The sequence below is a fragment of the Myxocyprinus asiaticus genome, chromosome 23 (assembly GCF_019703515.2).
Source record: "Myxocyprinus asiaticus isolate MX2 ecotype Aquarium Trade chromosome 23, UBuf_Myxa_2, whole genome shotgun sequence".
NCBI classification, from domain to species: domain Eukaryota; kingdom Metazoa; phylum Chordata; class Actinopteri; order Cypriniformes; family Catostomidae; genus Myxocyprinus; species Myxocyprinus asiaticus.
Genome location: NC_059366.1, coordinates 27,921,264 through 27,934,466, shown reverse-complemented (window position 1 = coordinate 27,934,466; position 13,203 = coordinate 27,921,264). Strand labels below are relative to the sequence as shown.

The 13,203-nt window shown below is 39.4% G+C and overlaps 1 protein-coding gene across 18 annotated transcripts in view; it reads right to left on the bottom strand.

Annotated features, from left to right (window-relative positions):
• Positions 1-9,253: 9,253 nt before the first annotated feature.
• Positions 9,254-13,203, bottom strand: part of LOC127414341 (ras and Rab interactor 2-like) — a 96,615-nt gene continuing 92,665 nt past the window's right edge. For all 18 annotated transcript variants that reach the window (XM_051652287.1, XM_051652301.1, XM_051652289.1 and 15 more), the window contains one exon: positions 9,254-11,129. In XM_051652287.1, coding sequence (XP_051508247.1) covers positions 10,812-11,129 — 318 coding nt within the window. In that variant the 3' untranslated portion in view covers positions 9,254-10,811. The remainder of the gene's footprint in view (positions 11,130-13,203) is intronic.

Below are 13,203 nucleotides of genomic sequence, written 5' to 3'. Positions count from 1 at the left end.
TCCTGCTGAGATGTAGAAGAAAATTTGCCACTCTGCAATGGTTTTCTAGATTCAAGCAAATATTAATATTTGTTACTGCATTTTTATGAAAAGGTAGATCAGATGATCCAATCAAACCTGTGGAAAAAAAACAAACAAATGTAACACTAATAGCTCGTTTAGTACTTTAATATTAACTGAAATATTAACCAAATTACAGCAATACGACAAAGACAGCAACTTGGCTAAAGAGATCCAATGCATTTCTAAAAATGCAATTTAACTTTCTAATCTCAAATATGCTGTAGTACTATCTTCAGGTATGTGTGTGTGTGTGTGTGTGTGTGTGTGTGTGTCCACTATATACAACCTTCTTAGCTGTGTGTGGCATGTATGTGTACAGTAAGCTTGTTTACATGTGTTTGTGTTGGTGTGAAAGAATGAACTGAAAACATTTCTGAAAACTCATTTGCAGACAGCTTTGATAGTAAAACTATTGTGTATTTGAATGCTTGTTTCTTTTCGGTGTGCAAATACAGGTTTGCTTGTGTGTTGCATCATGCATGTCTGTGCGCATGTATGTCTGTTTGTGTGTGTACATGTGCAGCATGTGTGTGTTTACAAAACTTTACAGTGAGTAGATTATTTCTACCTCCGCTTGTGCTTGGACGAATTGAGCATCCTTTATCACTTGCGCATCTGCAACGCTATAGCACTGATGTTTGTGTTTTATTGTGTACAATACATAAAGAACATAAAAAGCCGTTTGCTTAGCAAGACGCCATTCTGCAAATGTTCCCACATTGTGAGCTATATATCCCTCTGTCAGACGGTAACGAGCGCTTTTTTCCATATACACCCGAAACCGATCCACTCTCCTCCCACGGCAGCTGCAGAGGGACACGCGATGGGGCGGAGCACGGATATTTAAGGAGGATTTGTCTACTGCCCAGACTTGCGTGCCTCAGCCAGGGATGGGAGCATGCTGACACAGAGCTCGCTGAGATTGATTGTGAGCGCATGAAAACTTGAAACGCTTCACTTTAGTTTTCAATTTGAATAAACAACTACACTCCACTGCATCCATAGTAACACAGCTCACTTATCTGCCACCGCCTCGATACGTGTCCTCAATGCAAATGGTGGTTTGTTAGAGCGCATGCTCATTAGCTGACACAGCAACACATAAAAGTACCAACATAGGAACGTAATACCTTTTAAAATGCATTCTACTTAATTAATACATTTTTAGCAATAAATGTGCAATCCAAGTAACTTAATTTCAATCATGCCTGTAACTGTAATCAGATTACTTTTTTTTATTTTTTTTATTTTTTATTTTTTGTAACACCTTACACCCAACACTGTAAAATACATATGTCCAGTCTAGGTAAAAGCATATCTGGCCAGACAGGGGGAGGGCAACAACAGTTCCCAACTGAGCGCCTTAAAAAAGGGAAGAAGTGAGGAATAATGGTACAAATACATGCAAACATTGCAGGAATAATGAACAAATATGTAATGTATCCTAGGGTACCTGTGTAAGAGATAGTGAGCTGTCGACTTCAGTCCAGAGGTGGTGCCCATGATGCCCACATTGCATGTATAGCAGGAAATAACACACTGGCAGTCCAAGAATGACAACCAATATTTTCAGACTAACATATTCCAAAACTAAAGAGAAAGTTAACCTAAAAATGAAAATTGAGTGACTGGGGCTGTCATTCTGCCTAACATCTCCTTTTGAGTTCAATAAGACGAAACAAAGTCATATGGCTTTGGAAAATAATGAGGGTGAGTAAATGATGACAATTTTCATTTTAAAGTGAACTACAGGTATTATTCTATGATAACAATGGGACTTTAAAATCAAAGTTAGAACAAATGATTAGGTAATAAGCATATTTAGGTAATTTAGCTTACCTCCCCAATACCTTCCAACACCCTGACAGCAATAAGGTAACCGGCTCCCAAATCAGCAGCCAAAGGAGTCAGCATGGTAAAGACCACAGTACAAAGGATTCCAAGAGCCACTTGGCACTGTACTTGCGTGCCAAACAGCCTCCTGGTATTTGAGTAAGGATATATCCATAGAAAAAAGAGCTCAGGATTCAGCCCTGGGTGTAAGAATCCCAGTCATACACACTGGCCTGTTGAGATATAAAAATATAACCAAAGAAAACATCCCCAGTCCGTCTACTTTGATGCTATTAATTCATATACAAGGACTTGAGTGACATTCCGATATAGTCTGGATGCATACATAGTATGCAGACATACCTCAGGTGGGTTTTATTGTAAGCTAGCCAATTCTGGATATGACATACATCTTTGTAACAGAATATGATTAACTATTTTACAATTTCATGTTTGGTCTTAAATTCTTAAACTAAAGCTACAATATGTGGTACTAATTTATGCTTAAATGCCATTCCTTACAGATTTTCTATTTTGGCATGTCATCAAAGAAAGGAGTCTTTGATGCCATGGCAAAAAATAAAATCTGTAAGGAAGAGAAAGTTTTGGACACACAACTGTCAATTACAGCTGATATTCAGTTATCAGTCATATAACAATGAACTTTTTTATTCAACACCAAGACTTTAGGTTAAAATTTAGATCTATGTTTAAAAGAAAGTGTATTAGGTCCTGTAACTGGTCACCATTTATTTTAAGGTTTCATCATTAGAATCACCTAACTCTTCACTGGTTGATTTTAAATGATTAATCTGAGTGACAATTTTAGATGTACAAATATCCCACCATATATGTATAATGTTAATGAAATAAAAATGTCATCATAAACACTGCATGAATAGTTTGAATTAGGTAAAATATTGTTTAAAATACAATTAGGAGGAAAAAAAGTGTTAAAACAAGTTTCAGATAAATTGTAGCATGTCATTTGTACATTTTTAATAATAAAAAGTACAAAACAAAAAGAGTTTTGCCACAAAAGTCTTTTTATTGCTGAACAGTGCTCCAGCAATATATCTTTTTTTGCAAGTCATACAATAAAACATCCTGGTTACTTTCGTAACCTCCATTCCCTGATGGAGGGAATGAGACGTTGTGTCGATGTAGTGACACTGGAGGTCACTCTTGGGAGCCCCAAACACCTCTGCTTTTTTTTAAAAAAGGCCAATGAGACTTGGCGAGTGGAATTTGCATGCCACTCCCCCAGATATACGGGTATAAAAGGAGCTGGTATGCAACCACTCATTCAGGTTTTGTGCTGAGGAGCTGAGACCAGGTCCCGGCCATTTCAGCGGGTAGTTCAGCGTTGTGGCAAGAGGGACACATCATGATGGCGTCAATGACCCAGTGGGCGATCCTCTGTTTGGAGACAGCACTTCCTTTCCGCTGTCCACCAAAGCAGACAAAGAGCTGCTCGGAACTCCTAAGGATCTGCGTGCGATCCAAATAGATGCGTAAAGCTCGCACCGGACACAGCAACACCAAGGCTGGGTCTGCCTCCTCCTGGGGCAGCACTTGCAGGTTCACCACCTGATCCCTAAAAGGGGTCATGGGAATCTTGGGCACATAGCCCGGTTGGGGTCTCAGGATCACGTGAGAGTAACCCGGACTGAACTCCAGGCAAAATTCGCTGATAGAGAATGCCTGCAGGTCCCCTACCCTTTTGATGGAACATAGTGCAATCAGGAGGGCAGTCTTCAAAGAGAGTGCCTTAAGCTCAGCTGACTCCAAGGGCTCAAAGGGAGCTCCCCGTAGACCCCAAAGGACTACAGAGAGGTCCCATGAGGGTACAAGGCGTGGTCAGGAGGGATTCAACCTCCTAGCGCCTCTCAGGAACCTGATGATCAAGTCATGCTTCCCCAAGTACTTACCATCTACTGCATTGTGATGAGCCAAAATAGCGGCTACATACACCTTCAAAGTGGAGGGGGACAGCCGCCCCTCCAGCCGGCAGGAAGGAAAGCACCGATCAGATTTTGCATCTCTGGGGGTCTTCGCGTCGGGAAGAACACCACTTAGCGAACAGACACCACTTCAAGGCATACAGGCGCCTTGTAGAGGGAGCCCTAGACTGAGTGATCGTGTCTACCACTGTGGGTCTGTCGCGAGGAGCGTGAGATCCGAAAACCACGTCTGGGTGGGCCAGTAGGGTGCTACTAGGATGATCTGCTCCTCGTCCTCCCTGACCTTGCACAGGGTCTGTGCAAGTAGGCTCACTGGGGGAAACACGTATTTGTGTAATCCAGGGGGCCAGCTGTGTGCCAGCACATCTATACCGAGAGGTGCCTCGGTCAGGGCATACCAAAGCGGGCAGTGGGAGGATTCCCGGGAAGCAAACAGGTCTACCTGTGACCCGAAGCCCCAGTCGGCTGAGGTGCTGGAGCACGAGGTCCCTGTGTGCACACAGCAACTCGTGAGAGTGAGCTAGGATCAGCCAGTTGTTGAGATAGTTGAGGATGCGGACGCCCACTTCCCTTAGCGGGGCAAGGGCTGCCTCTGCGACCTTCGTGAAGATGCGAGGGGACAAGGACAGGCCGCAGGGGAGGACCTTGTACTGGTATGCCTGGCCTTCGAAGGCAAACCGCAGGAAGGGTCTGTGTCGAGGTAAGACCAAGATGTGGCAGTACGCGTCTTTCAGGTCTACTGCCGTGAACCAATCTTGATGCCGGATGCTCGTTAGAGTGCGTTTTTGCATCAGCATCTTGGACGGGAGTCTGTGCAAAGACCTCGCCTGAAGGTGTTTGTTGAGGTTCCGCAAATCCAGAATGGGACTGGTCTGGGTCCTGAATCTAGATTGTCGTCCTCTAAAATGGGTTGGGAACCAAGAACGTGATGGCTGCGGAGCACAAGCAGTGACTTTTCGGGGAAGCAAGTTTCAAATGCCTCTCCATCTTTCTTCCTTGAATCACACTGCTGCCATATCGTAGAAACCCTAGCACCTAAAAGAGCTTTTGGTTCCACCAGGGCATCCAGGAAGTCTGTCTTCTCTCTTTCAGACAAACCCGACAACCCCAGCCCAGGAGCCCGTTCGGCCATGATGGCAAGACCCATGCTGCGGCCGCAGCTCTGGATGGCTCCTCTTGACGTTGCGGGCAACACTCGGGATTAGTGTTCCCCTTCGCTCTGCCACTCAGTGAGCTCGCAGTCGCCATTACAGAAACCTGGGCTCAAGAACACAGAGCCAGTTCACCACAATGTGCCACTTAATTCTGTGTTAATCCCTGGATCTCTCCTTAATGTGATAAGACCAGCTGATCTGCCACACCACCACTACATGCAGGAGAGGGTAGAAGCTATAACCGCTTTTAACTCTACTGAAAAAATACTTAACCCGCCTTGACGCACTGGTTTACGCCCGGAGAAACAACATCGACACAGCAGAAAAGTATATTCACTTCAACAGTGAATATTTTCACAATAGAAAAAGCTGCGCTCTGTGACGTACCTGAACAGCTCGTCTAACGATCTGTTTAGCAACCACTCCTTGCAAATCCTGCTGAGGATAACTTCCAATAATCTTCACAGGGAAGAGAACAAGAATGAAGAAGAGACCTGTGGTGGTGTCTTATATAGGGAGGTGGGGCTCCCTTATCACTGCTGTGATTGGTCTGTCAGCTGACAGACGTAATGTCTTTGCTTCCTGAGTCGGATAAATGTCTTGTCATAAGACACACTACTGAAATCAAGAAAATATATTTAACTGGACAAAGATTCTAAAAAGCTGTTTTACACTGAACTATTGGTAACTTTTGTAAGAGCGGTCACCTGCATGACTATGGTTTCTACCTTCTTATCATGTGACAGGCCGGTTGCTTGTATCATTTCTCTTGCATTATTTATGTACTAATTCAATGCTGCAATTAGTGAAAAGCCCTGACAAAACGTAGCAAAACCTTTATTTAAATAGAACGGTGGTGCGTTGAACGCCCTGTTGTGTTACGCAAGCGTTGCAACTATGGCAGCTGAGAAGACCATTCTTTGCGTTTTTTTTAAAGAACTTTCGGAGCCTGATGAATCGGTTTAAATACGTGTTTAACACTACAAAATATGCTCGATTTTACAGTCACTGCCCTTGCCGTCCAGAATAGCAGAGAACATCCCAATCAGGTGAAGGGATGTGGAAACTGTGGTTCCTAATTATGGTGATCCAACATTTGCCATCACATTTCAGGATGACAAGGCAAACATTTCTTCTACTGTATTCAATTGTTGCATACACCAAGCTGCAATGGACACATTTGTAAAGGACCTTAGTTGGATCCATTGTGTGCACTGCCTTTTTAATACTGCTGGGTTTATATACACGTCGCAGCTGATTGGGTAACACCTCTGACACACCCACCAAATGAGAGAAAACATACCTCAAAGCCCATTGCACACCGTTTCACACCGTTTCACACCGTTTCGAGGAAACATGTCATTCAACCCAGAAACCGTTGCAAAACGGTGCATACCGTTTTGAGATTGAACGTGCCCCTGTTTTTCACCATCATCAGAGATCCATACCAAAATAAAAGTCCTTCGGTCACTGGTCCTTGGTCACCAGACCCATAGATATACATAAGAGATCCTCACCCACCATAATATAATAGGAAAAAACAATAATTTATTCACTAGATTTTAAAAGTTTTTAGTTTCAAGTAATGCTAATAATAACCAAATAATCGTCTTCAATTCGAAACCACACTGGGCAACTGAAAGAGAAGTGGCAAGGAAACTTTCCCCATTAAAGGAATATTCCTGGTTCAATACAAGTTAAGCTCAATCAACAGCATTTGTGGAATAATGTTGATTACAACAAAAATTAGTTTTGACCTCGTACCTACTTTTCTTTTAAAAAAAAAAAAAAAAGAAAAGCAAAAAGCAAAAATTGATGTTACTGTAAGGCACTTACAATGGAAGTAAATGGGGCCAATTTTTGCAGGGTTTAAAGGCAGAAACATGAAGCTTATAATTTTATAAAAGCACACATTAATTCTACTGTTAAATCTCATGTGCTGTTTGAGTTGTATAGATGTTTATATTGGTAATTTTTACAGTCATTTTAGGGTTTGTTGACATTACATCGTCATGTCAACAAAGTTGTGAAATTGGTTATAACTTTACACAGAAAAGGTTAGTGAGCGATTTTATCACACTAATAAAAAGATATTGTTTATGTCTTGTGGCTATACTTTTGAAAAAGTGAGAATTTTAATGTTCAAAAATTGGCCCCCATTCATGTGCCTCACTGTAACCCAGAATTGTGCTTTTTTTAAAAAAGAAAAAGAAAAGGAGGGGCAAGTCAAAATTAATTTTTGTGGTAATCAATATTATGCCACATATGCTGTTGATTGAGCTCAACTTGTATTAAACTTGGAATATTCCTTTAAATAGACAGTTTATCAAAGATTTTACATTGGTGCATTATTTATTTAATTATTTTTGAAATATTGTATCTTATGATTGTTATTTGTTTCATGAAAGTTCAAAATCAACAAAAAGTAATAATTTGCAAACAAAACTGTACACTGAGTGAGCTGGACAAGGCAAGGTTTTTATTATATATTTATTATTATTATTATTATTATTATTATTATTAACAATTACAACTACAACAATGGCTGCATTATACTCTTACACTTTGTGTTGATTGTGCTTCTATTTGATGTTTCATTGCAACAATTATCCACTAAGAGGAGCTATAGTCTTACAACATCCCTTTTTCATTGCTTAACCCTAAAAAGGTTTTTGCATTCTGGGGCATACAAACATTTAAGAGGCTGGGGAGGGAGTCTGTCAAATTGTAGTGAAAAATATTGAAAAAAAAAACAGTCGCTGCAAATACTGAGGACATGCAAGTTTGTATATAAAGTCTGGCATCAACTCACAATTTTATGTAAAATTAAAAGCAGCATTTTTTTAAATGGCGGCTGACCTCCTATCTTTTCAGTGATATTTTCATGATTTCTACAAGCTATAAAACTGAAAATAAAAGTAATATGACAGAAAAATAAAACGGAAATGTATTATGCGGGCCCTAATGTGTTGGAAAATAGCAATTAATTAATTTTCAGAGGTAGCTTTATAGGCTTGCTCTTTTTTCAGTGCTTAAAGGAATTCAAAATCCATTTAAAATCAGCAAGATTCAGTCCTGTTTCAAATAAGATGCTTACTTCGTTGAGGCATTTTGTATAACAAATGATACACTGATTGCTGATATGTTTCTATACATTTCTTTTTAAATAAGTCAACCTTAAACATTTCATGACAGGTAAGTTGGTTGTCTGCGATGTCTGTAAGTATCTCTTACACACACACACACACACACACACACACACACACACACACACACACATGTTGGTGCAGCTATAATTATGAGGACCCTCCATAGACATAATGATTTTTATACTGTACGAACTATAGATTCTATCCCCTAACCCTAACCCTACCCCTAAACCTAACCCTCACAAAAAAACTTTCTGCATTTTTACATTTTCAATAAAACATCATTTAGTATGTTTTTTAAACAATTTAAATTATGGGGACACTAGAAATGTCCTCATAAACCACATTTATAGCATAACACCCTTGTAATTACCAGTTTGTAACCTAAAAAAAAGTCCTTGTAAACCACTTAAACCTGCCCACACACACACACACACACACACACACACACAAAGATCAATTCTCCCTTAAAGGTGCACTTATTAATTTTTCCACATTAAGGAAGTTTTAAAAGAAAATAAATAAATAGTAATTTTGAAACGTATAAAATCAGAAACACTCACATGAGATGAAGACTCCAGTCATATCAGTAACCTTATGAAAGCCATTTTATTTTACATAGAGAGGGTCCTCCCATGAGGGCAGACATGTAAGGATCACATGACCAGCCAAATATTACTTATTTAATCTCTGTAACTGCCCTGTTTTTGGACACATTAACTCATTAATTGAATGAATCTTGGCTAACTGTGAATAGTGAATTTCTACAATGCAATCTGTAACTGAAAACTATTGTGTTTGAGCGATGCTGCATACCAGGTGTGCAAGTCCATGGCAAACAAATTACAAATAAAATACTGAGTGCACCTTCAAGACAGTGAGAAAACATAGCCAGAGAAGCATGCTGTTCCGTCTCATGGTTTCTGTTTACTAGGAATCACTAATTTGGAAAGTACAGGCCCTTATGGTGATGAAGCAGAAAGTATTTACCCATTTCCAGAAAGGAACTGGCTCAGTGCCAAACCAACCGTTACTGTAGAAAAAGCTTTTTAAAGTTTGTAATAGATGACAGAAACAAAAATTTTCGATATCAATTTATTGTGTACAACAGAGTACATTAAAAAAGACAAAAAAAGAAGAATTAAGGAATGTGGAGTCTAGAAGACTCCATGATGAATACACAAAAAGCTTTCAGATCTGTGAAAAATTCCTGCACAGATAGCATATAAATATTTATACACTTACCAGACTTAAAATATCTTGTTATAATCACTTTTAAAATACATCTCAAGACTTGAAACATGTAGTTTTGTGTGAGACTAGTGTTTCTATATCAACGTTACATGGGTTAGAGCATTTCAGCACCCCCGTGTCTTATAACTAAATTTAAAAAAATGCCCAGAGTTTACATCAAAACATGCTAAAGTACATTAGTAGAAAATCAAATACTTGGTAAGTTATGAGGTTATGAGTATAGTTATGAAGGCAAAAGATGAGTATTCTCCTCATGTGACTCATCCTTCCCGGTATTCCCTGATAGCACTTTACAGTGACACTAAAAACTCATTTCTGTCCGTTGATATTTTCTACTACTTTCTTCTTTCTTACATCACACTGATCTTTCCTTTAGCCCTGCTTGCCAAAACCATTTTTCTGTATTAAAAACCTGCAAGCCAGAAAAAAAATCTGTACATCAGAGAACCAGATCACCACAAGCCCCAAACTGAATCTAGCTTGTCAGTAGTATAGCATTTTAGAACAAAGCCTCACCATTTTACCCAATAATCTCAATCTTTTTAACAAGACTTGGTCTGACTAATGAATGTAAGCACTGAGTGATCATAATTCATACAAAAGCAATAGGATAAAACATCACTGGCAACAATGCCTGGTTCTTTAATTGGTCTTATCATCAAATAGATACATGCAAAACTATAACAATAAATCACATATAAAAAGAATGCAGTTTACCAGCAACTGCAAAATATCATGGATACGGTTTACATTAGAAAATTAGTCTCAGTTCATATAAGGATGTCCTCGAAGTCCTTGGGGACTGAGATGTCCACATTTCTCAATAGCTCTGGACAAATGTCAAATGGAGGAACTTCCTAAAGTTCATCACTTTGTGCAATAATGTGTCCAGTTAATAATGTGTTGCGCTCTGCATAGGATAGCAGTCATATGAACAATACCACCATCTCTTAGGATAAAACAGGACAGTAGAGGTACAGTATGTAGGGCACAATCCTCGGAGTGTATATAAACCACCTGGCATCATGTGAATTGTGCATGAAAGCTTTACAGAAACACAAGAGACATGGTAACATTGCAGATCTTCTGCTAATCTGAATGTGTTGCATTCATTTCTCAATTGTAGCATTTGCAGCTCAGGTACAGCTACCCTCTTGTGATGGTCGCGTGCCACTTCCCGCTTTGAAAATAGTGAAGACAGAGCAGAAAAAAAGTGCTGCATCTGTCAGACACATCCTTCCTTCCTTATTTCCCTCTAAACCCATTTTCCGCTTCCCTCCAACAAATGCATATTTTCAAATCAATGCAGACGTTAGCAGAGTCTCTAAGGAAGGAGATGAATAATGATGTGTTCGGAGTTTGGAGAGGACCTGATGGAAATCAGGCTTGCTCTCTCAGTTAGGCACAGTGTTGCCATTGAGCTGGTCCGAAGAGACAGTGAGGTTTTGGATCTGGCGGTACACAAAGTAAAACATTTGCGGTTGTGGGCGGCTGTGCAGTTCGGCCTTGATCTTCTGTGGGTGTGTGTCTGGGGCCAGCTGCTGTGTCGTTTCGTCTGTCAAGAGGAACAGGGCGTAGTTTTCCGGGTCCAAAACTTTAAACTTGTCTGCACATATCTGACACACATCTTCTGTTGTGGCGTAAGGTTGCACCTGAAGGGTTTTGGCTGTGCAGCCATTGTTTGCATCTTGCCGTGCCACCCGCAAGTAGTTCTGAACACAGACAAGGAAAAATCTAGGTGTCAATCCAATATATGATAATCGTAAACTTACTAAATCCATAAAGTTAATTACCTAAACAGTGGAACTCCACTCAAGAAAACAATTACAAAACAGGTAAACAGCCATATCTGATCTGCTCCATGGCTTTTTCCAAAACCTAGTGACATGCCTGCATTATCAACATTGCAAGGCATCATAGGTGCGCTCCCGGTGCAAAGGCTATTCCAAAAGATACATTCTTTTGGCCAAATTCTAATGCATGTATCCTTCATGGTGAGGACAATCCCATGCATCGTGACAAGCTCATTGAAAAAAATCTAAGATGGAGAACGAAGCAAGAGAAATGATTATAAATGTACTTATAATTCATCCAATACCGAAACTTATTGATAAAAATAGAAAATCTGAATTGAATTAGAACTGAAAATCTAATTTACAATTTACAATTCTACCCAATATTTGTGTTAGCTATGTATTTTTATGCTTATTAGAGTATTTCGCTGTTAGCTTAGCAACATGCTAAATTGAAATCGATTGTCTGATAGTCGAGTATCCTCTTGCGCAAAGATCACTATTTGTACATACAGAGTTCCTGCCTATGTAGAGTTTTCCAAATCAATCACTTATAATTAGGGCTGCCAATCGATTACAAATATTAATTTTATTATTTACATGATGTGGCGATTAATTAATCAAATTAATAGCAAATAAATGCATATACAAATATTTGCTGAGAAAGCCCCTCAAATAACAATAATTCAATATATAATTATCAAATAATTATTATTAGTTATATTAAAATATTATAAAAATAATAATTCAGGTAATTAAATGCATAACATTGTGGCAGACAAGTAAAGCATTGATAAGACATAAAGTGGCTTTAGAAGGCAATATATTATTTATTTCCATATTTTAAGACTATCATTGACCTACAGTCCACAGCAATTCATTCTGCATTTAATTCGTCAGTCTGTCAGAGATATATTTATTATAAGGGCTTTTAGATGCGTCAATGTACACGTGTCAGACAAACGCTTTAAGAGCACTCTGGTTGCATCGCATCATAAACACATCTTTTTTTAAGTCGCTGTGTTAGGTTAAACAGTTTGAAACTTAGAAAAACATGTCTTGAGATTCCTGCATTCGGAATTGCACTCTGTCCAGCTGCGTTTTAACACAAGAATGATTTTCATCTTGTGCTGTCAGCATGTCAATAGTGTCAAGCAAGCCTGAGTGTTCTCTGTCCAGCTGTGTGTTGCCTATACAGCTGGAGTTTCGCTTACTGCCCCCCTGCTGCAAACAAGTGGTACTTCAAGCTTGAATTGATCTGAAGGTAGGAATACTACTTATTACCTTCAGGGTAGGGATGTAACAGTTTCAAGGTTTCACAATATACCTCGGTTTTAAAACGGACGGTTATCATACCATTGAAATATTCTCATTGATGGTATTGCATGAATATAAAGACAGATTTTTTTCAGAACTTTTTATTTTTTAATTAAGACGGAATCTGCGAAATTTACAGCATCATATAAACTTGGAGAGATAAAATAAATCTTTTAATTGCACCTTCCTCATGTTACATTCGACTGTCACTCAATTTTAAAGGTGACATGCAGGTGTCACGAGTGCAGCGCATCAAGAGCACATCAGAAGTGTGGCACGAACAGAGCGCAGCATGAGCGCAGTACGAGCGCATCATACGCACGTCCGAGCCTGAACCATTATTTCCACCGCCAAAGCAGCACATTGATGGTTACCCAGTCTGTAAAATTTGTCGCAAAAAAGGAACAGTTCAGACAGTAAACACTTCAAACCTTAAGCACCATCTCTGTGAGCACCATCCCATGGAATTTGCGAAGATTATGTATGTGGAAATACAGTTTACAGGATAATAAATTATAGCCCCTGTTTCATAAAAACACCAGATTCAATGTAGTTTTACATGATATGCAATGACTATGTAGGCTAAAGTTATGTTTATGCTTTCTGTCACATTCATAAATGCAGCGAACAGTTTTAAGCACTCGTTCAACATTACAATGTGCCAACTGTTTGTTCA